At 44.0% G+C, this 25982-nt stretch overlaps 1 protein-coding gene across 8 annotated transcripts in view; it reads right to left on the bottom strand.

The window, feature by feature from the left end:
• The window catches only part of DIP2C (disco interacting protein 2 homolog C), a 310450-nt gene that overhangs the window by 89834 nt on the left and 194634 nt on the right, over positions 1–25982 (bottom strand). For all 8 annotated transcript variants that reach the window (XM_055544182.1, XM_055544184.1, XM_055544187.1 and 5 more), the window contains 8 exons: positions 24459–24578; positions 22846–23043; positions 14786–14877; positions 8690–8800; positions 3962–4085; positions 3592–3701; positions 3366–3468; positions 1675–1739 (listed from right to left, as the gene is read on the bottom strand). In XM_055544182.1, the coding sequence (XP_055400157.1) occupies positions 1675–1739; positions 3366–3468; positions 3592–3701; positions 3962–4085; positions 8690–8800; positions 14786–14877; positions 22846–23043; positions 24459–24578 (923 nt within the window). The remainder of the gene's footprint in view (positions 1–1674; positions 1740–3365; positions 3469–3591; positions 3702–3961; positions 4086–8689; positions 8801–14785; positions 14878–22845; positions 23044–24458; positions 24579–25982) is intronic.

The following is a 25982-nucleotide window of genomic DNA, read 5'->3' as shown; positions in this document are numbered from 1 at the left end:
TGAACACTCTTCTGTCTGGCCTGGCTCATGTAGACCAGGGCCTGGAAAAAGCGCTTATTTCTTTCAATGGATGACAAAAACTAGCTCTCTAGGTAAACGGGTCGGCACTCACACGTGCAGCCCAGACTCATACGTGGCTCATCCTCATCCTCTGTGGCTGCACCCTCTGAGCTGGCAAGAAGGAACCACGATGTGGGGACACACTGGACAAACCTACCCCATCAGCTCTGCCCTCTTAGTGGGTGGAAGTGGTACAAAAGGGCGCAGAAGCTCTGGAGCAGCTCTGCCGGAAGAGGACCATGTGCCCCTCCCTGCACTTGTGAGCCTGCTCACCGTCAGCATTCACCCCACACCTCGGGCTTGTTGCCCACTCCATGCAGGTGTGAAGCATTTTTCATCATAAAGATGATGCTTTGCAAGAGTGGGAGCTGTCTAGTCAGGGACCAGCCTTGCTCCAGAAGGTGGCAACCAGAAAGAGATTCGCAACTGCCAGTTCCTGGGGCAGCAACCCAGAGCACAGCAACCAGCTGGTGACAACATTCATGAGATCTACCACAGAACTCTTGAAAGCAAGACTGTCACAAAAGAACTCCAAAAGCAACAGTTGTCAAGTAAGTAGATGGGCCAGGTACTCATTACACATGAGGCCATATGGTTCTCATAAAAGGTCATCATTTCCACTGGACAGATGGGAAAACTGAGGCTCAGAGTGACTTGGGCCACAAACGATTCTTGGGCATGGGAGCAAGCGATGTGCCATGTCACATGCCACAGGAGAAGGACCAAAGTCCAACTTGGGTCCTCTGGGCTGCGCTCTTCCTGCAACACCAGGAGACAAGGGGAATGTGCATGTGGGGTTGTGCTTGTATGTCTTACTGATGAGTGTCCAGGTGCATATGGGAAGAAGTTGCTCAGGTGGAGCCCCAAACCTTTGTCTGCAGGATGCTTGCAAGCTCTTGTTCTAGTAACTTCTGGTTTATCAGGAAATAACAAATCCCACTTCTTATAGTTATGTTCCAATCACTTGTGTAAAACTACTAGAATTTTTTGCTTCAAAAAAGATATAAAGTTTCAGCATAAGAAACTTAAAAAGAAAAATGGGTGAGTGGAAATCATCACATGTACAACAGACATAGGAAGCCTCTAAGCAGTAATGCTGAACACATCCTGAACAAGGCCATCACTTCTCACACAGCACTAACAAAAACGAGGCCTCTACAATTCATGCTGAAGTTCTGACCAAGGGGAAATCTGTATGTTTCCCCTGCAGCATAACTCCTGAAATGTTCATTAAACAACAATTCACAGAAAAACAAGAATGTTGCAGCCAAATCAGATGTGTGGGCAAACTGACCCAAACGCAAGACACAAAGGTTTCTGAGCTTGACAATTTGAGCTGCCACCCATGGGAAGGGAGATCCTGAACTTTCCTGAGCCTGAGAAAGGCCATGGTCACACTGCAGCCCCAGAGCGTGGCCCCCAACACACGCCACCAGCTACCAACCTTCTGGTTTGCTGAGCTTTTGGAGGTTATGTTAGCTGACAACCGAAGACCTCCAGCAATGGCAGCTTCTCTTTATCATGGGGGAGGAAGGGGTCAGATCACAACTCTAACCCTGACACGTAGCACATGCAAAGGTAAACAGGACAGCAGAGCCAGGCCGTCACACTCACCGTAAGGATTCCATGCCAGAGCCCAACGTCTTTCTTGAAATCCAACACATTCACAATCGTTTCAGCTGTACAAATAGACAGTCAAAGATTTAACAAAAGACAGTCACAGACCAAAGGACAAAGGAAATTCAGTATCACATCTGTGGCAAGGAATGGGTCTTAGAAACATATCACTCCACTGTCTCTGTAGAAATGTTGCAGCCTCCAGTCAGAGGCTCAGAGACAGTGGCCTGCCTGGAACAGCAGCTCTTCAACCATCACTTAAAACACCCCACTCCTTCTCCTTTTATAATGTGTTTTACCTCTCTCTTCCTTTTTCTTTCTTAAAATATTCTTTTCATGTCCCTCATATGTTCTCTCAAGAGAAGGAAATGCTGTGTACTTGCAGGAGGAGGTGACTTCCAGCAAACGCACCACTAGAATGTGCGCCAAAGTCTCATACCAGGCGCCTTGCCCCCATTTCAAAAAGGGACATTCAAAATACACAGCCTGTATTCTATTTTATGCAAGATTTTTTAATGCAGAGAATTAGGGAGCAAATTTACATTATCTATCCTCCCCAGTGGCCACAAGAGTGACGGCTCTGGACCTTTGGGAAATTAGGGTAAGGAATACAGGTCATGAGGTGGTGAAAAAAAAATTGGAATTCAAACTGACAAACAGGGTGATCATCAGAAGTGACGTGTCTTCACGTGCGAAACATCTGGACACTTGTCCAGGAACCGGACATCAGTGGAACATCTCCTGAGACAGTGCACTGCTCTTAAGAAGGGAGACTGCCAGAAGCATGGTGAGACAGAGAATGAGAACAGCAAGAAGAGCAAAGAGTCTCCTCCATGACTCCTGACCGACTCCAGGAAGAGACTCCAGCATGGCGGCAGCCTGCGACATGGCCAGGGGACCCCTGATGGCAGCCTTTCCAGTGGAGGGCGCTATGGGTATGTGATCTGACCCTTCCTCCCAGGAACTGTCAGCACTGTCAGCATGGTTATTACCTCAGTCACTCTATCCCTGCGCTCCCAGGACCACCCCAAGCAGCGCAAGGACAGCACATCATGGAAGCCAGTGCTCGACTGTGAAGCGCAGCCCCAGAACCCGAGGCAGTACAGGGAAGGGAGCGCTGTAGTACGGGGCATGTCTGTAAAGACCCCAAAGAGGTTCTGGTGTGCATCCAGGGGTGAACACACTCCAACCATGTCAACTATGTGTTACAGCCTGAACTGTTTTCTCCCCAGTTCTTACCCTGGAGCCCTAACCCAGGTGTGACTGTGTCTAGAGATGGAACTCTGAGGAGACAGTTAAACAGGAGCCTATAGGGCGGGGCCTGACCAACAGAATGGTGTCCTAACAAGGAGAGGAAGAGACTCCAGAGCTCCCTCGGCACACAGAGGAGGCCCTGTGAGGACACAGCCAGAGGCGCCGTCACAGGCCAGGAACCAGGGCCTGCAGCCCTGGGCACTGGGCTCCACCCTCCAGACTGTGAGGCGGCAACACCTGCAGTTCAAGCCCCAGCCTATGGTGTCTCTTTTGGTTGCAGACTAGTAAGACGCCAACTAAACCGTCCAACAAATGGACCTTCAAGGCAGCCGGGGAGAAACTTAATCCGACTCTCCTCGTGACTGGTGGGCACAATACGCACTTCTCAGGGATGGATCTGGGGTCAGGATACCCCAGCAGGGGTCTGCCCATACCTTCTGTGTAGCCACACGCCTGTGTGAGGGCCTGGCAGTGGGTCAGAAGCGCAATCCTCGTCACGGTCACCCCGAGCACACTTCCATCCTTGCACGTCTTGTACTGCAATGAGAAGGGGCCAGGAGGGTAGAGATCCAGGCCCACAGCCGCCGCTGACCCTGAGCTGTGTAAGGGTTGCAGCACGCGTCACTCAGCTCCCCACCTTGTCCAGATCCAGAGACTCACCTCAATATACGCAGTGTCATTATTTGCATCCTTAATGTGCGGGAACCAATCTCGAGGAGGTTTAGAGAGATGTTTTGACTCTGTGACAAACCATAATAGTTTTGGCCAACCTTGGAAATAAAGAACAAGTTCCTTTCAGGCAAGCATCACTCAGAAGACAGGTGTGACACCACCTTCCTGCTAATGGCAAGATCCACAGCAGCACAGGCCAGATCAAGTCTCTGTGTTTCCACCAAGTCTAAGGGCATGGCCAAGGTGCTGTTAGCCTCCAAGAGCCGAAGCCTGCCACATGCAGGCTGGGAAACCTCCTGTGTGGACAGCGTGTTAGCACAGGCCATGGGGCACACCCTCCCACCCAGCCCGGGCTCACCTTTGAACTGTGGGATCTCCCCCGTCGGGCTCTTTGGCAGCCCCTTGTGGCAAGCATCGCTCGTCAAGGCTACAGTCACCCCACAGCTTCCAAGCAAGAACCCAATCTGCTGACTTCCTGCATCCTGGAGACAGCAGCAAGGAGATGAGGTCACGAGTAGAGGTGATGGCCGCTCTCTTGACAAAGCATGGTCTCAGGGCTCGGCTGACGTCTGCATGGTGGGGGCCAAACCTTATGCTCTCTGCCCGCTGCCTAACCTTGGACAGGGCACGGGCTTGGCCTCAGTCCTGTCATCTGCACCATCCCCTTGGCCTGCTGTGAGGGACGCACACAGGGAGCTCGGTGCGTGCTGGTGCGCTCATGGGGTCTCGTTTCACTCCCCTCTGGTTGAACAACACCATGACCATAGGCCACAGAGAGGATCCAAGAACATGCCTCTGGTCAGGACACTGACCCCAAGAAGTCTATGATCACACCCATGCCCACCACGGAAACAAACATGCTGCATGGAGTGAGGGCACCACTGCATGGACTGAGCAGCAGCATTTGGGAGCAGACACTGTGGGAGAGACAGGCCTGGGCGGCACCATCCCAAGCACCCAGCTGCCCACAAGTCAGTTAATTCACTTTCCTTACTCCCACCACTCCCTCCAGCTATGATTCAGAAAACAAAGCTGTGGAGCAGCCAGCATTCCTGGAAGGGAAACATCAGGACTGCGGTGAGGCCATCAGCTCCTTCTTTCCCACTGCAGTAAAATCAGCAGCATCAACATCTCAGAACCACATCTTCCCAGTGCCTAGCTCCCACATCTCACTGCAGACTGACAAGCTCTTCTCAACAAGGAATCCTGCATGACCAGCCTCCACATGGCCCTGAAGCCCCAAGAAGGGGAGGCAGCCTGGTGCTTGGCGCAGGGGGACCTTCCCAACCCAGGACCCTTGTGAGACTTTTCCTTCAAGTAGAGCTTTTTCAAAGAGAATTATATAATCTGTCACTTCACTGTGAATGTGGGCATCACATCATCAGAAGCTGGACCAGGCCAGGGGCAGGGAGATGGCTGTGTAGCCAGGTTCAGGGACAGACAAGCACTTCTCTGTGATCGTGAACTTTCAGGGACCACCTACAAACAGGGCACTCATAGTGGCTCAGGGGAGCTCCCAGGGCAACTGTCAACCTGTCAGGGCTCACAATGGAGGCCTGTTGTCCCCGAGGTCCTGTATTTCTAACATCTCCTCCTAAAGACCTTAAAACACAGAGGAGAGGTTGAGAGAAACCAGGATCAGGATCCGTGGCTACCATGAAATTCAGCTTTGCACCTGCTCCTCAGCATCTTCTTGGTCTGGAATACTCAGAGGTCCAGGTGCATGCCCACTTCGCAGAGCCAGCCCTTCCTGCTCACTGGGCTGAGATAAGACCCCTCTGCCTGCTCTCAGAGGGTCTCCAGAGTCTCCTTCACACACCTGGACCCCTGAAGTTAAGCCCAGCTTGACCCCAGAGCCTCCATCTTCAGCCCTCCACAGGTCAGTTCTCCTGGACTCCGGGTCAGCACCCTCAGCCTGATCCTTGAGAACCCACCCACACCCCCACACCACCACCATGCGGAAAAAGCTCCACAGAAGCTGCTCAGGAGGCATGAGAACCACTGTCCTGCGGCTGGAGCGCTCCCCTCTCCCATGCTGCCTGTGCGATTTTCCCTGGAACGGCTCTTTCTGGCCTGTGCTGGCTGGGGCCTTCCTCTGTAGAGCTGAGCTGTAGGGCCACAAAATCTCACAAACTCTCCTGTGCTGTGGAAGAAAAGGTGGACCACCTTTGAGTGCAAACCTCTCTCTCACTATCATCCTCTCTCCAACAGAGCTGATGTGTGTCGTCACTTGCTAGGCAGTCTCTCCACACCCGCAGTCTGTGACAGGTAACTTCTCAAGCAACATTAAACGTGGCACATGACCATCCCCTACCCAGTCCCATCTCAGTCTCCCAGTCAGAGAACATCAGCCATACCCATGAGAAGGCTTCTCTCTAGTAAACATGAGGTGAGTATATGGAAGCCCTCTTTCATGAACTCTGTATTTGTGGCCCTGACACTACTAGCTGGTGCTCTTCCAGTTTTGATGTTTGTCTGCCCAAAGTGCTAGCTTCTCAGCAAGTGGGTCACGTGCTAGATTCTAAGGTACGGACAGTCTGCACTGGTGCAGGACAGCGAGCCCCCTCTGAGTCCAGAGGCAGATGCTGATGCGCCAAGTGCTGCCGGGCTGGACTCCTGTGGCCTCAGGGCTCACTCAGTCTCTGGTCTATGGAACTGAATGCACAATTTCACCTCTGGCATAGCCTTGCCACTCCCCATGCTGGCAGATGGGAATTGGCTTCACAGCTCCCACCAGCCCACAGGTCTACTCTATTGTCATTTGGCCTTCACAGACCAACTCAGCACCCTCAAGAGGGTGGAGAGGACAACCACCGTCCACACCTGCCCACTGTGGCACAGTCCCAGGGGGATATCCCTTTCTACTACTATGAACTTCTCAAGTGAAAAACCAGCCTTCACCCCTCATTCCAAGAATAAGAATAAAGAAATACACATGGGACCAAGTTGTTCTGTGAAGCTCAACAACACTCAAAATTTGGAAAATCTGTTTCTCCTTAGGCCCTTTAAGACAAGGTTAGTGTGCACAGGACTCGTGGCTAGAAGATTCAAAACTCCATCACCAGTGCCACTGTGCGCCTCTCACCTCATGCTGAATGGCAACCAAGCAAGTGCATTCTTCATTTAAAAGTAAGAAAAGTTTTCTGAGGACAAACACTCTGTTCTGAAGGCACAGACTGAGCCCAATGCACAGCTTCTAGCTTCATGACAGCCTGTGAGTCATCTCCTGGTTCTGTCCTTTCAGGCGTGTTCTGAGGGACAGAGGGCCAGGAAGGAACCCCAGCTTTTTCTTTTGAGAGAGTGTTCCCGGTCCTGAGGTTAACAGTGACCATCTGAGGATCTGATGCACCTGGGAGATGAGTGAGACAGAGCCATGTGGCAGGCCACAGCCAGGAACACCTATGATGGCTACAGGCAAGTCTCAGGAACCCCAACAGATGCAGGTGAGACACCCTGCCTTCGCTCAGCAACCCCTGGCCAGGATGTGGCAGAGGCAGGTGCCTCTTCATTCAAGTGATTTTCCTCTGCAAACCAGCCTTGGTCTGGAAGACAGGAGGCTCTAGACATAAAGTAGACAAATACTTTCTACATGTGATGAGTGAACAACAACTGCCACTCACAATGATAAACATTCAGGGGTCCACTTACTGCAGTGCTCATGGAGAATCTGTGTCTCCACCTGTAAGCCTACAAATCCCTCCTGATTATTATCAGAATCCAAAGGACCCCAGTCCCCTGCATTAGGTGTCAATTAAAAAGGAGCATCACACACCTGAGCACCTTCCCAGATCAGCACCACCACCAGAGAACCACAGGGGAGACCACGGCTATTGCTCAGGGAATCTTCAAGCCCTTCTGCATTTCCTGTCAGTTGTGAAGGTCACAGGGCTCAGGGAGATGAGGAAGCACTTTATTGGTTGTGTATTATACCCCAGGAATTCTAGAGGCAAAACCCTTGCAAATATCGGGGTTCTCCTCAGGCCACTAGAAGGGGCTCTGATGTCAGGGGCTGCAGGGCTCACCCCACTTCCAGAGCCACTTGCAGCCCTGCCCTCCTTGCAAGTGCACCCAGGAGGCCAAGTAGGAAACTTGCATATTTTGTACCCAGGAAATGGAAACAGCAACCATTCCCCAATCATTTTCTAAAGTAACCCCATGTTCTCTCCTTCCAACTTCAGGAGCAGAGTTTCAAAGGCACCCACACACCATGAGCAGACCTTGAGGCATTTCCCCATTTTTATATCAGAGTAGCCACAAAGACAGCTGGAAGATTCTCTGGAAACTCAGCCTGAGCACGTGAAAGCCCTACATTTTGGAGCTGGGAGAGTCACCTCACACAGTCTGTTCACGATGATGTGCTAAACGATGCCAGGTGAATCCAGGGTGGAGCCCCAGGGTACAAGCCGTAACACAAGCAGTGGCAGAACCACCCCACAGCCGTGGGCTCCGTCTCCGTCCACAGTATCAGAGAGTCTCTGGAGGACCATCAGCACCAACCCCAGCAGAGCCTCTTCTCCTCACCCTCCCTTCCAAAGTTACTGCAGGTCTATGGCGCGAGAAGCAGTCATTTATGTGGACAAAGACACACGCTGCTGTGTAGGATTCTGACGCTGGACTACACTACAACTGTGACAGCAAGATAAGTTACTTATTCTTCTTTTAGAATAAGATTCAACAAATTATAGCTGAACCTGGGACTTGACAACATCCTAACACCCGAACAAATGCGACAACTGTCACCCCTGAAAAATAAGTAAAAAATCTACCATTTACTCAGATTTCTAGCACAGTGACACTGAAAAACAAGACATTGGAACGCCTGGCTTTCTGGCAGATCACCCTGCTCACACACAGAAGGCACCACCACCAGCAGCAGCTGACTCTGGCCACTGAGCTGACCAGAGTCAGGGCTGGGATGGCCAATGAGAACTGCACAGAGTTTCAGAGACAAGGTAGGCAGCCCTGGCCTTTCCGATACACATGCTGCTGAGAGGAATGCTCTACAGACACTGTTTGCACATTCCGACCCCACAACAGAACCTTCCAGCATGGCCAAGAGGCCTCAACAGAAAGAAGGGTTCTTTACCTTTCTGGTGAGGGGCACCTCAATGGGCACAGGCACGACTTCGGCCAGCAGGCAGCCATAGAAAGCCACCATGGAGGCAGCGGGGTCGTTGTTGGGGAACACCAGTGCCACCTGGACCCAGAGAGAGAAAGAAGGATTAACACTGACACCATTCCACTAGAAAAAATTAACATGCCCCATTTAAAAATGCATTTTAATAAGTTATCAGATACTCTTCCTTTAGCTCATGTGGAAGGCAAACAGATTATCCATGGTCCTCTCTGCCACCACATCAGAATGCAACTATCCATGCTGTTTACATGTTATCTTCCCCAAAGGCATGTACTCTTACACAGACGAAACCAGTATGTACACACTACTTGTCTCTCACTGTTGTCACTGGGCTCTGAAGTGTGTCCCTGTGCTTCCACATGGTCTTCACCACAGTGACTGCATGCTGGGCACGTCCTCCCTAAAGTGCTGGACTCCAAGCAATGCTTTTCTGACCCCGGTTTGACTTCAGCACCCCAAGCCTTGGTTTTCTTACCTGAAAAGTGAGAATACTAGCTAGTAGAACCTTCATGCCAGTGTTGTAGTAAAGGTCAAGTGAGAAAATGTCTAAGGCTCACACTATGCCTGGCACATGGCAGGCAGCCGTGAATGGCACCCACCCAAAAGGCCCTGGGTTTGGCCGGCCCTCACAGTAAAGGCTTCTGTGAACACCGGCCCACACCTTCTGCCACACACTGCCTCTTGGGCTCAGCCTATGAAGAGCTAGGAGCAGAATAATCATGGAATTCTAAAAGGTAAATTTAAATTACTATCCAAATAGCCAAATAATGCATTGTATGATTTTTCAAATGTTTTCTGATAGTCCTCAAAAGAATCTTAAGAACAATCTTTTACCAGATGGGCTGATAATTATTTATTCTTGTATGAACTGTGTTTCATTTCCTGTGTCTATTTATCTGCTAGTATTTACATTTTATAGTATTAACTCATATTTGATGCAAAAACTTCTTGATATAATGCTATTTTCATGAGAGCATTTAGTGACGTATATACACTTGTCAAGTGTTTGACAAACTCTTCGCCACATTTACGTTCACCTGGCGCTCAGGTCAGCATCTGCGGTGGAGCTACTGCAGGCTCCGCCTGCTTGCTCTTCATCACCCAACGCTCCCTCTGGAGCAGCCCTCCCTACTCTGGCCTGAGCAGCCACCTTTAGGATGGAACAGGCAGTCCTACTTTCGGATCCGCACCCACCCCTGCCGCGAGCTCTGCAGGACTCTGCCTCATGAGAACACAAGCTCTTCCCAGGTGCTACTGTTGCATCTGCACTGCCCTTCCTTGTTAATAATTAACCACATAAATCCCATGATTTAGCAGATGTATGTTTTTTGTATTACTCTATCAAGAAATTTAACCCATTTTTCTTTAGAAACATCCTAACTAGAAGTTACTGACTTTGTCATGAACAGCTAGATAAAACATCTTAATCACCTCAACATCTAAGTAAGCAGGTTGGCATAAAGGATTCAGATGACAGCTGAGGACAGAGAAGGCTGCGTCTTAACCCTGACCCTGCAAGCAACTCAGGATAGCTGATGGAAACAAATTAAGTTTGGGATTATGTGAAGATTTCCTTTCTATATGGCATTCCTATAGTTTACTAAAATCAGACAATGAGAGCCAAATGAAACCATAAGGCCATTAAAAGCCATGCTGCACTACTGAAGAATTTTAAGAAACTCTGCAAAAAAAACGGTTAATGAAATATTAATCTTAATTTTGTCCCCAAAATACCCAAGCAGATGCCAGGCTACCATTAGTAGGACTTCCGAGGAGGAATGAAAGGATTTATTTGCATGTCTCTGCATATAAACCACAAACTATTTTTAAAATGATCTGAGGTTTACACTGGCCTCAGGTATTCTGTTTTCAGCTGGTGGTCTGAGAGTAGACAGCATCTGTTTTTAGATCTGGATCTGGCAAAACAACAATATTCAGTCAAACGTTTGCAAAGCATCCAGGGCACCACTGCTGCTAAGACTGCTCTCCCTGAACCAAAACAGAGGAAAATACAGGAGATGCAGTTCCTCCCCAGACCAGTGACTCCACCCCAAAGTCCTCCTAGAGTACCTAGTCTGCAAGCAGGAGTCTTCAAGAGCACAGCACTGAGCAAAAGAAGGCGCTGCTTCCACAGCTAGACTGTGGGTCAACGAATCCCAAGATTCTGGTCTAGTGCCATCCCAGCTCTGTTCATAGGACAGTCAATTTGATCCAGGATTTTAAATTCCCACTGCTTGATCACTAAAGTTCATGCTGAAAATGTCATGTTATATAACCTTGCAGAGTTGGGTTAAAACAGGATGAAATGTTATATTAACATCAAGGGAATTAAAGCAAAATACAAAATTGTATATTATACTCTCAAAAATATAAAAGTAACAGAAAACAGTCAATACCTACAACCTCTTTTAGAATCAAAACTGAATTTTTTTTTAAGAATTTAAGAAAGGGAAGACTATTTGTATCATTCTCACATTTCCCTTTTACATCTCTATCAGTCACAAGTCCTGTGTTTTGCTAACTGCACAGTGATTCCAGTGCAATACACATAGGGACACTTCATTTTCATAAACCCACACGGTTTCTTTCTGTTCGATTCCCTATGTATTCCCTGGCATTTCATTGCACTTTATGCACAGAGCATAAAAGGCATCAACAGACCACCTCCTTGGTCTGCTCTCCTCCACTGGTCTTCCCATACCATCCACACATCACAGAACTCCCCTCAGTCCTTTCCACTCTGTCCTAGAAACTGACCAAGAGCTCTGGGCTTGCTTTTTCTCCCCAAGAAGTTGTCTCAGATTCCAGAAGCTCCCATAATGAGAACACTGTCTGTCCTTCTAAAACAGTATACTAGTATCTGTATCTCTCACCATTTTTTCTGGAGACCTTTTTCATTTTCCAACTTACAGATAGCCAATTATCAATATCTTCATTTTTCCCTAACATAGTAAGCTCCCTGAAGGCAGGCTTCACATATGATGCATCTCTGTGTATTCCACAGCTCCCACTACAATATCCTGAAACCTTTTCAGCTTAGGCACATAAATGTTTTTTCAAAGCCCAAGCAGGCACCCCCCCCTCAAAGTGCATTAAGAGGGTCACCCACATAAAGGGCATCTATAATTTTTATGCCAAAGACAGACTGTTCATTATCCTTGGGAGAATTACATTTAATTTAAAACAATTTTCAAAGAGGTAAAGAACCTGTTTATTGTGATAGAAGGTTACTATCAACTGAATACTACAGTGGCATATACTTATTTAAAAGGCATTTGTATGCACATGTCATATCCCAGCCACATGAATACCTTTCAAAGGAATAATTTAGAAATGCAGCCCTCCTCACACAATTCAAACCACCTGCTGCTGAAGAGAATAGTTTCACATAGTCTATCAAAATCTGTCCCCACATTCTTTCTTACAGCTGAACAGAGATGGTTTATTTTACAACTGTTACTGAAAATGAACTTTAAAAATTTGCAGGCCAAGACTTAAAAAAATGACTCTACTGAGACCTACTACCCAAATTATAAGGGAGACATTATCCATGCAACTGACATTTTATTGTGATAAAATAAATCTAACGAAGTTTATCATGCTGCCTGTTTTCAAGTATACAGTCCAGTGGCATTAAGTAGATTCACACTGTTGTAAAACCATCATCAGCTATCCATTTCCAGAACATTTTCACTTTCCTAAACTGTAACTCTGCCCCCATAAACAGTTAACTCCCCATATCCTCCTTCCCACAGTCCCTGGTCACCTTCATTCTTCTGTCTCTAGGAATTTAAGTACTCTAAGTACCTTGTATGAATGGAACCATATAATATTTGTTCTTTTGTGACTGGCTTATTTCACTGAGCATAATGTCCTCAAGGTCCTTCCACGTTGTAGAACATATAAGGATTTCCTTCCTTTTTAAGGCTAAATAACATTACACAGTATGAATATACCATACTCTGTTTATCCATTCACCCCTCCATGGATGCTTGAACTGCTGCCACCTTTTGGGTTCTGTGGATACTGCTGCTGTGCAAAGTAGTGTAGATGTTTATCCGTTCAAGTTCTTGCTTTCAGTTCTTTTGAATTACTGGGTCAAATGTTTAAGTTTTTTAAGGAACCACCATAGTATTGTTTTCCACAATGGCTATACCACTATATATTCCTAAAAGCAATAGAAGGGTTCCAATTTCTCAATGTTGCTAACACTTATTATTTTTTCATCCTAATAAGCGTGAGGTGGTATCTCACTGTGGTTTTGATGTATGTTTCCCTAATGATTAGTGATGCTGAGCATATTTTCATGGGCTTATTTGGCTATTTGTAAATCTTCCAAAGAAAAAGGTCTATTCAAGCACTGTGGCTGGTTTTCAAACTTTTGTAAAATATATGATTTATAAACATTTCTCCCATTCTATGTTTTCACTCTTGACAATGTCCTTTGGTGCACTGAAGTTTTTAATTCTAGTGAAGTGCAACCTACCAATTTTTTTTATTCCCTTTGCTTTTGGTGCCATATCTAAGAAATCATTGCCAAATTCAATGTCATGAAACATGTTTTATGTTTTATCTAAAGAGTTTAGGTACTTAATTCATTTTGAGTTAATTATTTAATATACACTACATGCGTGCCAAATCATTTCAGTCATGTTTGACTCTGCGACCCTATGAACTGTAGCCCGCCAGGCTTCTCTGTCCATGGGATTCTCCAGGCAAGAATACTGGAGTGGATGGCCATGCCCTTCTCCAGGGGATTTTCCCAATCCAGGGACTGAACCTGCGTCTCTTGGGTCTCCTGCATCAGCAGGCAGGTTCTTTATCACTAGCACCACCTGGGAAGCCCCAATATATGCTATAAAGGTTCAATTTTGGGTTTTTGGTTATAGATATTCAGTTTTCCCAGCACCACTTGTTGAGTACACTAGCCCTTCTCCCATTTAATGTCTTAGCATCCTTCTTGAAAGTGACTTAACTGTACATGTGAGGATTTATTTCTGGGCTTTCTATTCTATTCCTTTGGTCTGTATCTGTCCTTGTGTTAATACCATGCTGTTTTGATTACTGTAGCTTTAAAGTAAGTTTAATAATGAGGACATGTGAGACCCATGATTGACTTTTAAAAGCTAGAGGTCAAACAAGTTCATTAAACTGCAGAGAATCATAGCTTACCACAGAATCCTAGGGCTGCAGCAATCTTATTAAACATTCCTCATAACAAACCCATGCTTTTGTAATATCTCATAAGTAAATCATAGCTTGTATTCTTGCTCATTTATGGTGCTCCACAATGAAACTTCTATAAAATTCATTTGGAGTCTCTGGTGCATGTGGATAACCCAGTCTTGGGGCGTGAAGGTACAGAGCAACATATGGAAAAAAAGTCACTCCACATAAGGCAAGAAAAGTAGGTTCTACATGCAGGCCCACATCTTATTCATGGGTAAAGCTTGGGCCAGATTAACTGCTCTGTGTGTAACATTAAAAAGGAAATACTAACATCTGTTCTCAGTAAATTGGCATACTGCAGTAAGAATAAAATTCTTTTTGACCAAAGACAGTAGCCTGTATCTACAAATTTAATAGTAGGAAAGGAATGTACCAGTGGTTTGCTGCAAGGATTCTTGGTATCACTGACTGATACAAAAAAGTCTACGAGCACACAACTGTCCTGTGTCCTCAGACAGACAGCTGTTTCCCATTAGGTCATATGTGTCAGGGGTTAGGAATATACGTCCTGGGGCTGGACAGAAATGGCTGTGAGCACTGGCTACACCATTTTCTGGACACGTGCCTTCATCTGATATGACTCTTATCCTCTCAAGTCCCAGTTTCCTTGCGGATAACCCATGAGAACTACTACAGTCAAGCTCACTGAGCTACTATAAAGGTTACACCTGCTGAATAATCTCTTCTGGCTTGTGGAAGCCTGATTTGGTAATATGAGTATTAGGAGGCATTAAAATTTGCAACTTGAAAACAGTAGGTATCTTCTCCACCCCAGACCACGTGTCCTGCAGATGCAATAATTTAAATTGCACTTACCCTATCTCCAGGTCGCACCATAGGCTCTTGTTTTGTACCTAATTTATGCAGAATGTTGTAAGCAACCTTCATACTTCTTGTCCACAGTTTGCCTATCAATACAAATTATAAAGACACAATTAATTGTACACATGCATTTTCTACTGTGTATATGTATGTACATTAACCTATATTGAGAGTACTTCTTTTTCACTTTAAGCTTTCAAGTTATTCTGAGTCCTTAGAATCCAGATGGGAAACAAAAGCCAGCAACTCCAACTTATAAAATCTGAGCAGCATGAACACCAAAATAAGGTATTAAATACAAACACCTAGGGTGCTAAGAACCTACAGCAAAGCCACAGAGAATTTAACTATCATCACAGAAGTAGAGGAGGATTTCTAGGGAGTAAAACACGGGAGGGACTACGGCATTAGAGAGTTACCACTAATTTATGTTGTTCAAAATGACACGTATTTTCCTTTTTTAATGAGTCCTGCTGCTTTGTGTGGTTCAGCTCAGTCATGTCGACTCTTTGCAACCCCATGGACTGCAGCATACCAGGCTTCCCTGTCCATCACCAACTCCTAGAGCTTATTCAAACTCATGTCCATCAAGTCAGTGATGCCATCCAGCCATCTCATCCTCTGTTGTCCCCTTCTCCTTCCCAGCATCAGAGTCTCTTCCAATGAGCCAGTTCTTCACATCAGGTGGCCAAAGTATTGGAGTTTCAGCTTCAGCATCAGTCCTTCTAATGAACACCCAGGACTGATTTCCTTTAGGATGGACTAATTGGATCTCCTTGCAGTCCAAGGGACTCTCAAGAGTCTTCTCCAACACCACAGTTCAAAAGCATCAATTCTTCGGCACTCAGCTTTCTTTATAGTCCAACTTTCACATCCATACATGACTATTGGAAAAACCATAGCTTTAACTAGATGGACCTTTGTTGGCAAAGTAATGTCTCTGCTTTTTAATATGCTATTTAGGTGCGTCACAGCTTTTCTTCCAAGGAGCAAGCGTCTTTTCATTTCATAGCTGCACTCACCATCTACAGTGATTTTGGAGCCCAAGAAAATAAAGTCTCACTGTTTCCAGTGCTTCCCCATCTATTAGCCATGAAGTGATGGGACCAGATGCCATGATCTTAGTTTTCTGAATGTTGAATTTTAAGCCAGCTTTTTCACTCTCCTCTTTCACTTTCATCAAGAGGCTCTTTAGTTCTTCTTCACTTTCTGCCATAAGGGTGCTGTCATCTGCATATCTGAAGTTAGTAATATTTCTCCCTGCAATCTTGATTCCAGCTTGTACTTCATCCAGCCCAGCATTTCTCATGATACACTCTGCATATAAGTTAAATAAGCAGGGTGACAATATACAGCCTTGACGTACTTCTTTCCCAATTTGGAACCAGTCTGTTGTTCTATGTCCAGTTCTGTTGCTTCTTGACCTACATACAGATTTCTCAGGACGCAGGTCAGGTAGTCTGGTGTTCCTATCTCCTGAAGAATTTTCCACAGTTTCTTGTGATCCACACAGTCAAAGGCTTTGGTATAGTCAATAAAGCAGAAGTAGATGGTTTTCTGGAACTCTCTTGCTTTTTCAAATGATCCAACGGATGTTGGTAATTTGATCTCTGGTCCCTCTGGCTTTTATAAATCCAGCTTGAACATCTGGAAGTACATGGTTTTTGAGCATTACTTTACTAGCATGTGAGATGAGTGCAACTGTGTGGTAGTTTGAGCATTCTTTGGCATTGCCTTTCTTTGGGATTGGAATGAAAACTGAACTTTTCCAGTCCTGTGGCCACTGCTGAGTTTTCGAAATTTGCTGACATACCAAGTGCAGCACTTTCACAGCATCATCTTTTAGGATTTGAAATAGCTCAACTGGAATTCCATCAACTCCACTAGCTTTGTTCATAGTGATGCTTCCTAAGGCCCACTTAACTTCACATTCCAGGATGTCTGGCTCTAGGTGAGTGATCATACCATTGTGCTCATCTAGGTTGTGAAGATCTTTTTTGTATAGTTCTTCTGTGTATTCTTGCCACCTCTTCTTAATACCTTCTGTTTCTGTTAGGTCCATACCATTTCTGTCCTTTATTGTCCCCATCTTTGCATGAAATGTTCCCTTGGTGTGTCTAATTTTCTTGAAGAAATCTCTAGTCTTTCCCATTCTATTGTTTTCCTCTATTTCTTTGCATTGATCATTGAGGAAGGCTTTCTTATTTCTCCTTGCTATTCTTTGGAACTCTGCATTCAGATGGGTATATCTTTCCTTTTCTCCTTTGCCTTTAGCTTCTCTTCATTTCTCAGCTATTTGTAAGGCCTCCTCAGACAACCATTTTGCCTTTTTACATTTCTTTTTCTTGGGGATGGTCTTGATCACTGCCTCCTATACAATGTCACGAGCCTCCGTCCATAGTTCTTCAGGAACTCTATCAGATCATGGCTCCTCTGTCCATGGAATTTTCCTTTGAATCTATTTGTCACTTCCACTGTATAATCGTAAGTGATTTGTGTGATTGCAAAAAAACATAAAGGCTACTTAGGATGGGTTCTGTAGGGTCTGATACCCCTCCTTCCCTGTGTCCTAAGTTTCTCAACTTTAATTTTTCCTAACTTCAGAGTTTTACGGTTTTTAGACAGTAACCCTTGAATTTAGATAAAGATTATGGTAAGAATTTTGAACTAAAGTTTTGAACTCTGGGAAAAAAACACTCCAAAATAGGATTAAAAAGATTGTTAAGAACATATTAAAAATGACCAGTTTTGAAGAACCTGCAGATTCAAATCCCTGCCTTCCTCTCAGTGCCAGACATTTTCTCAGCAGGTCTAGGTGATAGCAAACAGTCTGAGATTGAATCAAAATGACTTTTAAAATCTAACATGAATTCTTGGGACACATAAATGCCTTTTATAACATTAGGTTCTATAAGCTTTCAGAAGCAGTCAAGGTGTTAAGAGATTTGCAATAATAGTAAAGTGAAAGTCTCAGTCTTGTTCTACTCTTTGTGACCCCATGGACTGTAGCCAGGCTCCTCTGTCCATGGAATTTTCCAGGCCAGGATACTAGAGTGCATACCCATTCCCTTCTTCAGGGGATCTTCCCAACCCAGGGACCAATCCCAGGTCTCCCACACTGCAGGTGGATTCTTTATCATCTGAGCCATGAGGGAAGCCCAAGAACACTGGAGTGGGTAACCTGTTCCTTCTCCAGCGGATCTTCCTGACCCAGGAATCCAACCAGGATTTCCTCATTGCTGGCGGATTCTTTACCAGCTAAGCCACCAGGGAAACAATAGTATAGTAAAGATAACAACAATTTGAACTATTTCCTATAAATGTAATCTCTGTTCTAATCTCTTTCCTATTTAAAATGTAAAAGCTAAATTAATATACAGTTTGAATGAAAAGAATCTGAATTTGTCTTATTTCATATTGGATTCTGTAGCAACACAATTTAGGGTTGCTCCTGTCTTCCTACCAATGGATTTATCAACTTGTCTCCCCCCATAGTGATTAGGGAACAAAGAGGACTTTTCCACTGTTTCTGATTCCTGTAATTCCTAGACATTCCTGGCTCATAGTATGTGCTCAACAAATGTTTGTTTTATTAACAGCAAATTAAGCAAGCTGTAAAAAGCACAAAATTACAGTATTCATTTGAGCCTACTTCTTGAGTACTAAGAGTAATTACTGTGACATTTTATTCACGCACCTCTTCCACCTTCCTTAACTCTATCTCCTCAAGACTGTCTACTTTACAATTTTTTGGTTTTTATTTGGTGATTGTATTTTCTCCCCAAAGAGTTACTAGCCATTAGAAATAACTCAGGGAGTTATTTTTTTCCTAAAGAAATCACAAATACTTTGTGCTGTCAGATTTCTTTAATGTCAACAATGTTAGGAAATTATTTTGTCTGAACAAACAATTACAATCAACTTGTTTTAACTGAAACAAAAAATCAATGTGTTGTAAACTAACACATCAATTTCAATCAATTAGCACCATTATATTTTCTTAAAAATTTCAATTTCATTCTCAGTTTGGAATATTAAAGCTGATATCATCATAAAGTCATACAAAAGCCAATGTACAACAGACAATTTGAAAAAGGCAACAACACACTTTGGCAAAGTTCTAGAAATATTCTTCTAGTAGAAAAAATAAACAGCAAATTGCTGATTTAAATTAGAGACAATACAACAGTTCTTGACAGATTTAGAAAGGAGAATGAAAAAAAATTCCCAACCAGGAACACTCACCCAGGCAAAGTTATCATTCAGAACTGAAGGACAGATAAAGTTTTCCAGACAAGCTAAAAGCTAAAGAAATTCATCACCACTAAAGCAGTCTTATAAATTCTTCCAAAAAACAAAAGACAAGAAAACACTTTCAAACTCATTTTACAAGGCCTGTGTTATTCTCGTATCAAAACAAGATAAGGACACCATGAAAAAATTAGAGGTCTGAAAAATACAAATGCACAAATCCTCAACAATATATTAGCAAACCAAATTCAATAATATGTTAAGATGATAATACACCATGATCAAATGGGATTTATTCCAGAAATGCAAGGATGGTTCAACATCCACAAGTCAATTAATGTGAATAATATGGCACATTAACAGAATGAAGGATAAAAATCATATGACCATCTCAGCTGATGCAGAAAAAAATTTTAAAAATTCAATACCCATTTATGATAAAAACTCTCAACAAAGTGGGTACAGAGAAAACATATCTAACAAAATAAAAGTCCTATATGACAAATTCAAATATCAATAACCTCAGATATGCAGATGACACCACCCTTATGGCAGAAAGTGAAGAGGAACTCAAAAGCCTCTTGATGAAAGTGAAAGTAGAGAGTGAAAAAGCTGGCTTAAAGCTCAACATTCAGAAAACGAAGATCATGGCATCCAGTCCCATCACTTCATGGGAAATAGATGGGGAAACAGTGGAAACAGTGTCAGTCTTTATTTTGGGGGGCTCCAAAATCACTGCAGATGGTGACTGCAGCCATGAAATTAAAAGACGCTTACTCCTTGGAAGGAAAGTTATGACCAAACTAGACAGCATATTCAAAAGCAGAGACATTACTTTGCCAACAAAGGTTCATCTAGTCAAGGCTATGGTTTTTCCTGTGGTCATGTATGGATGTGACAGTTGGACTGTGAAGAAGGCTGAGCGCCGAAGAATTGATGCTTTTGAACTGTGGCGTTGGAGAAGACTCTTGAGAGTCCCTTGGACTGCAAGGAGATCCAACCAGTCCATTCTGAAGGAGATCAGCCCTGGGATTTCTTTGGAAGGAATGATGCTAAAGCTGAAACTCCAGTACTTTGGCCACCTCATGCGAAGAGCTGACTCATTGGAAAAGACTCTGATGCTGGGAGGGATTGGGGGCAGGAGGAGAAGGGGACGACAGAGGATGAGATGGCTGGATGGCATCACTGACTCGATGGATGTGAGTCTCAGTGAACTCCGGGAGTTGGTGACGGACAAGGAGGCCTGGCGTACTGCGATTCATGGGGTCGCAAAGAGTAGGACACAACTGAGCAACTGATCTGATCTGATGACAAATTCACAGCTAATAGCATACTGAACAATGAAAACCTGAAGCATTTCCTCTAAGATTCAGAAATAAGACACGGATGCTCACTTTTGCCATGTTTATTCAATATAGTATTGTTTAAGTCCTAGCCAGAGTAGCCAGGCCAAAAAAAAAAAGCATCCAAACTGAAAAAGGAAGATGAAAAACTGTCACTACTTGCAGATAACATGACATTATACATAGAAAACCTTAAGACAATACAGAAAAAGCAGAGTAATAAATGAATTCAGTAAAGTAGTAAAATACAAAGTCAATATACTGCTGTTATCAGAAAACTGCTGTGTCTATATACTAATAATAAACTACTAGAAGGAGAAACCAAGAAAAAGATCCTATTTACAACAGCATTGGAGAAGGCAATGGCACCCCACTCCAGTATTCTTGCCTGGAAAATCCCATGGACGGAGAAGCCTGATGGGCTGCAGTCCATGGGGTCGCTAAGAGTCAGACATGACTGAGCGACTTCACTTTCACTTTTCACGTTCACACATTGGAGAAGGAAATGGCAACCCACTCCAGTGTTCTTGCCTGGAGAATCCCAGGGACGGGGGAGCCTGGTGGGCTGCCGTCTCTGGGGTCGCACAGAGTTGGACACGACTGAAGCGACTTGGCAGCAGCAGCAGCACAACAGCATTGAAAGGAATAAAATACCTCAAAATAAATTTAATTAGGAGGTAAAAGACCTGTACATTCAAAATTGTTAAGACTTGGGACTTCCCTGGAGGTCTGGTGGTTTAAGGCCTCGTGCTTCCACTGTAGGGGGCACAGGTCCGATCCCTGGCTGGGAACTTAAGATCCAGCGTGCCGCATGGTGTGGCAAAGAACAAACAAACAAAAAAAACCCACTACAAAAAGCACAATGAAAATTAAGCCTCATAAAATCTGCATCTTAAAAAAAAACCAAACTGTAAGACTTTGATAAAGAAGCTGAAGATAACACAAACAAATGGAAAGATATTCTGTGCTCGTGGATTAGAAAAAGCAGTTGTGTTAAAGTATCTGTACTACTCAAAGCAATCTAAATCCAATCCCAATCAAAATTACAACAGCACTGTTCACAGAAATAGAACAAACAATTCTAAAATTTGTATGAAACCATGAAAGACCCCAAATGGCCAAAGTCATCTTAAGAAAGAAAAACAAAGCTAGCGACATCATGCTCCCTGACATTACAAAACTACCAGTAATAAGAACAGTATGATACTGGCACAAAATCAGACATATAGATCAATGAAACAGAATAACCCATAAATAAACCCACGCATATATGTCAACTTATTTATGACAAAAGAGCCAAGAAAGGAAAAAGGACAGTCTTTCAATAAATGATGCTTGGAAAACAGTACCCAATCAGCTCCTGGTCTGAACCTGGCCAGGGACGAGGGTCAGACAGGAAAGTCTTCTATCTTTCTGATTGACTAAAATTTATTTCTAAGAGTATAATAAAAAAAAAAAATCAATCCTATGTCCCATTATGGGTAAAATACCCTTTATCCACTAAGAATTTCCCAACAAAGCCAGAAGAAAAAAATTGAGACTATGAAAACATACGCTCCTGAATCCCATTTCCTTCCATGAGATGCAGAGGATAATGATGAAGTCTACAGTGGGGGCCTTCTGGGCCCCACTAAAAGCTGGGTTATGTTACTTAACACAACACCTGGCTCTTGACCTCCACTGCTAATGGAGAAAACAGTTTCTTTCCTACCTGCAATTAGAAGAGCATTATTATCATAGAAATAAAACCAGAAGTTAAAAATGGTAATGTAACCTCACACGTGCAGATATAAGCCATTTTGTCTTTTAGTTATGAAGCTGATTTCTTTGCAATGCTGCACCAGAGTGTGTGAAAATGACCTGACAATTTGCTTTCTCCATGGCCCCTTATCTGTGAAGCAAAGAGAAAGGAATCTCTCTTGTATAGTTAACTATTTCCAAAAGTTTATGGACTGCATTAATCATACTGAATGAAGAGTAAAAGTTTGCTTCCCTTGCTTGCTAGAAAAGTACTGTGGAAACAAATGTTGTTTCTTCTGAGTGATGCATGTCAAAGAGTTCTATATACATTCTTTCTTGTTTCATTTCTTTAACTACCAATCCTTCTTCACAGCATTAATTTAATATACATTCCAAGATACAAAATCCAACATCTTATTATTAGAGTTATAGTCACTAATTTTTGTATCACTTTCTGGTTTTTACTAAAAATCATTAACAAATAATAATTTTTCACATTCAAATTGAATAATTTTCCTATACTGGCTAGGCCCAAAAGTTCATTTGGGTTTTCAATAATATCTTACAGGAAAACACAAATGAACTTTTTGGCCAATCCAATATTTCCTTTTGGGTTCCATTTATTTCCATATTGGAAACATAAGGCAACACAAATATAAACTTCCTAGCAGTTGTGCCAGGCACAAGCAGACAAAAGATGGATAAGCCTCAAAGGATTACCGTAAGTGAGGATGTAGAGAGGTTTTCCATTTGTGTCCATCGTGGTCAAGCACGGGGCCTTTGGTGAGATGGTCCCCCATCGCTGTAACGCTGCTTCTAACGATGGGGGCCAATTTGTAACCACACCCAGCTGCTCCCCACGCATCGCCAACATCTGGGCTCCCTCTGGCTTTGGCTGGTTTGGATCTGGTTGTTGAACTAAATACATTTGAACACAGAAGGTTTTCAAGAAAAATACATCCATTATTAGCACAATCATTCTTATTCATTTTAAAGAAGCTAGAAGACTTACACTTGAGTTAGAAATTTATTACAGGAAACATGCACAGGTGCTTTTCTAGAATTAGAGCTACATCTGACATATGAGCCTCATGGATATAACCAAAGCACGTAATTCTTCCAACATCCAAGGCAATGTCAGGATGTGGAACTTAGGGAGACCTGAATGCATTTATAAACTGACAAGTAAAACTATGCATTTTAACACACCTAGAGTCTAACATTACAATGCTGCTGCTGCTGCTGCTAAGTCACTTCAGTCGTGTCCAACTCTGTGCAACCCCAGAGACAGCAGCCCACCAGGCTTCCCCGTCCCTGGGATTTTCCAGGCAAGAACACTGGAGTGGGCTGCCACTTCCTTCTCCAATGTGTGAACGTGAAAAGTGAAAGTGAAGTCACTCAGTCATGTCCGACTCCAGCGACCGCATGGACTGCAGCCCACCAGGCTCCTCTGTCCATGGGATCTTCCAGGCAAAAGTACTGGAGTAGGGTGCCATGTTTAAAACATCAATTCTCAACATACACCAGTAATTGTAGACTCCAAAGAGTTCAAATCTGACTGAAGTATATTGTGCCCTTAAATATGGAGATGTAAATTTGAATTTGCTACAACCACTATGAGTAACTAGCACAGCTCATATTTTCTTAAGTAAAATAAAGATAAATGCCCTATAATAAGACCAATCTGCCTGACTCTTTAGATGGGTGAAAATCTGAGAGGTGATTCTTTTTACTTCTGGGAAGGTTTCTCTTACAGCATATGACAGATGATTTCCACCTGCTGGCTAGAAAATCAACCATGTCTTTCTTGTGGCACAAAGACCAAGAAAATAAGGAGACTGGGTTTGATACAACAAGCAGTACTTTGTTTCAATTTTAAGTTTTCTTGTATTAAAAGGTTCAGGAGTGTTCAGAGTGAAGACATCCAGCTCCTGAAGCTGTCCAGAGAGGCAGCAAGGCAAGATTCCCACAGCTCACTTTGCATTCCTCTAAAGCCTACAAAGAGAGAATGTACTGCTTGCTGAGCTCAGGTTGTCTGATTTCCTTGCATTCCTGAAGCTTCATGGAGTCCTTAGAAAGAGGACTGGCTCATGGAACAAAATCACATGCTTCTCAGAGTCAGTACCAGTGGTACTGACCCAGCTGTTTGGGGACCGAGCATATGTTTAAAGGGACCTTGCGGAACAGTACCTACAGTTTCTAGGCAGGATTCCTGTTTCCTGTGAACACCAAGATTATTGTTTTTAAAGATCGAACAACCTTGGTCAAGAAATAACTACAGTTTATGGAGTCACAGAAACACTGGACAAGGGGGTAGGGAGGGGCTCTTTCACCTTCTAGTAGTTCTTCAAAGTCATCGACGAAGAATTCCCGTAAGGGTGGTCGTTTGGGTCGTTTGAGGGTATTGACAAGCTGCTGGATCTTTGCGGATACGCGGCTACTTACAGGCACACCTGAAAACAGAATCATGAGGCAGGTGGACTGACTCTCAGCACAAACCACCAGGAACAAGCAGCCACAGTAAAAACGGCTGTGGAACCACACTCTGTCCCATCTCAGCCTGGTGCCCTCTGTATCCCTAGATGACTTCTGTCAACAAGAACATTCCAAGGAGAGTGGTCCCAGCATGTGGCCTTGCTGGGAAGCCTCAACAGAGAATAAAGATGGAGCAGAAATGATGCTCTTTACACTGTGAGCTGTCTGGCTCTGGTGACCTTGGGAACAGCTCCAGACCACAGACTGGGCTTGGTCCCACCTCTATTCCTAAAAAAAGGGTCTGTCATCTCCTCATTCATACCCGTCTCAGGTTCTCCTCTGTCTGATGAGAAAGCTGATGAAGCAGTGAGACCTTCCCCAAGACCCCATCTCCTGAGACCACCTGTGCTCGGCCTCCAGTTGTCACCCCGACCCCTCCCGATGAAAGGACAGGGACCTGAGGAGCTACAAGTGCCACTATCCTCTTTCAGGTGACAGTCGGGTCCCTTCTATATGCCTTTCAGACCCACTCTCCTGAGTGAACATTTAGGGAACACATCCCAGAAGCAAAGCAACCAAAGTCTCTAAATTCAACTTATGATATTAACACAGAACTCACATATATTAATATTTATCCACATGTACTGAGGAAAATAAACCCCACCTTATAATACGTTTCTTAGGATAATAAATGCTACATAGTTTTGAAAATGATCAGTGAAAAAGACATGGAATTTTTAAAAATTTAAATGAATGAACAAAAAGGAGCACCAAGACACTGAAGCCACAACTGGATCAAATGTACCCTCCTCTGCAGGCAGATTTCATTCCTATTCAAAGGTGCTTAGAAACCTGAACCTGTAAATTTACAGGCCTAGAACCTTCTAAGCTCCTGGACAAAAGAACCACAACCACAAGAGGTCTTTCCTGTTGACTGAGCCAGAGCCCTTTATCCATGGCACATGCATGTGTGTTCAGTCTCTCAGTCAAGTCTGACACTTTGTGAATCCATGGACTGTAGCCCAACACACTCCTCTGTCCACTGGATTCTCCAGGCAAGAATACTGGACTGGGCTGCCACAACTTCCTCAGGGGATCTTCCCGACCCAGGGGTCAAACCTGTATCTCCCATGTCTCCTGCACTGATAGGTGGGTTCTTTACCGCTAACGTCACTTGGGAAGCCATCCACCACACAGTGTCACAAAAACACAACTCAGCTTTTGGAATGAGTACAACAGCTTTCAAGGAAATTTTTCCATCAAATAACCACTTTAATAGTTTCAAAATATCCTATGAGCACTTTCAGAATTGAGACATTAAATATTTTACAATCTTGAAAATATATAAAAATATACAACCCAGAATTCTCAATATCTAAACA

This window comes from Bubalus kerabau, chromosome 13 (genome assembly GCF_029407905.1).
Source record: "Bubalus kerabau isolate K-KA32 ecotype Philippines breed swamp buffalo chromosome 13, PCC_UOA_SB_1v2, whole genome shotgun sequence".
Taxonomy (NCBI): domain Eukaryota; kingdom Metazoa; phylum Chordata; class Mammalia; order Artiodactyla; family Bovidae; genus Bubalus; species Bubalus kerabau.
The sequence above is the reverse complement of the archived record's forward strand: the minus strand, read 5'-3'. Positions and strand labels throughout refer to the sequence as shown.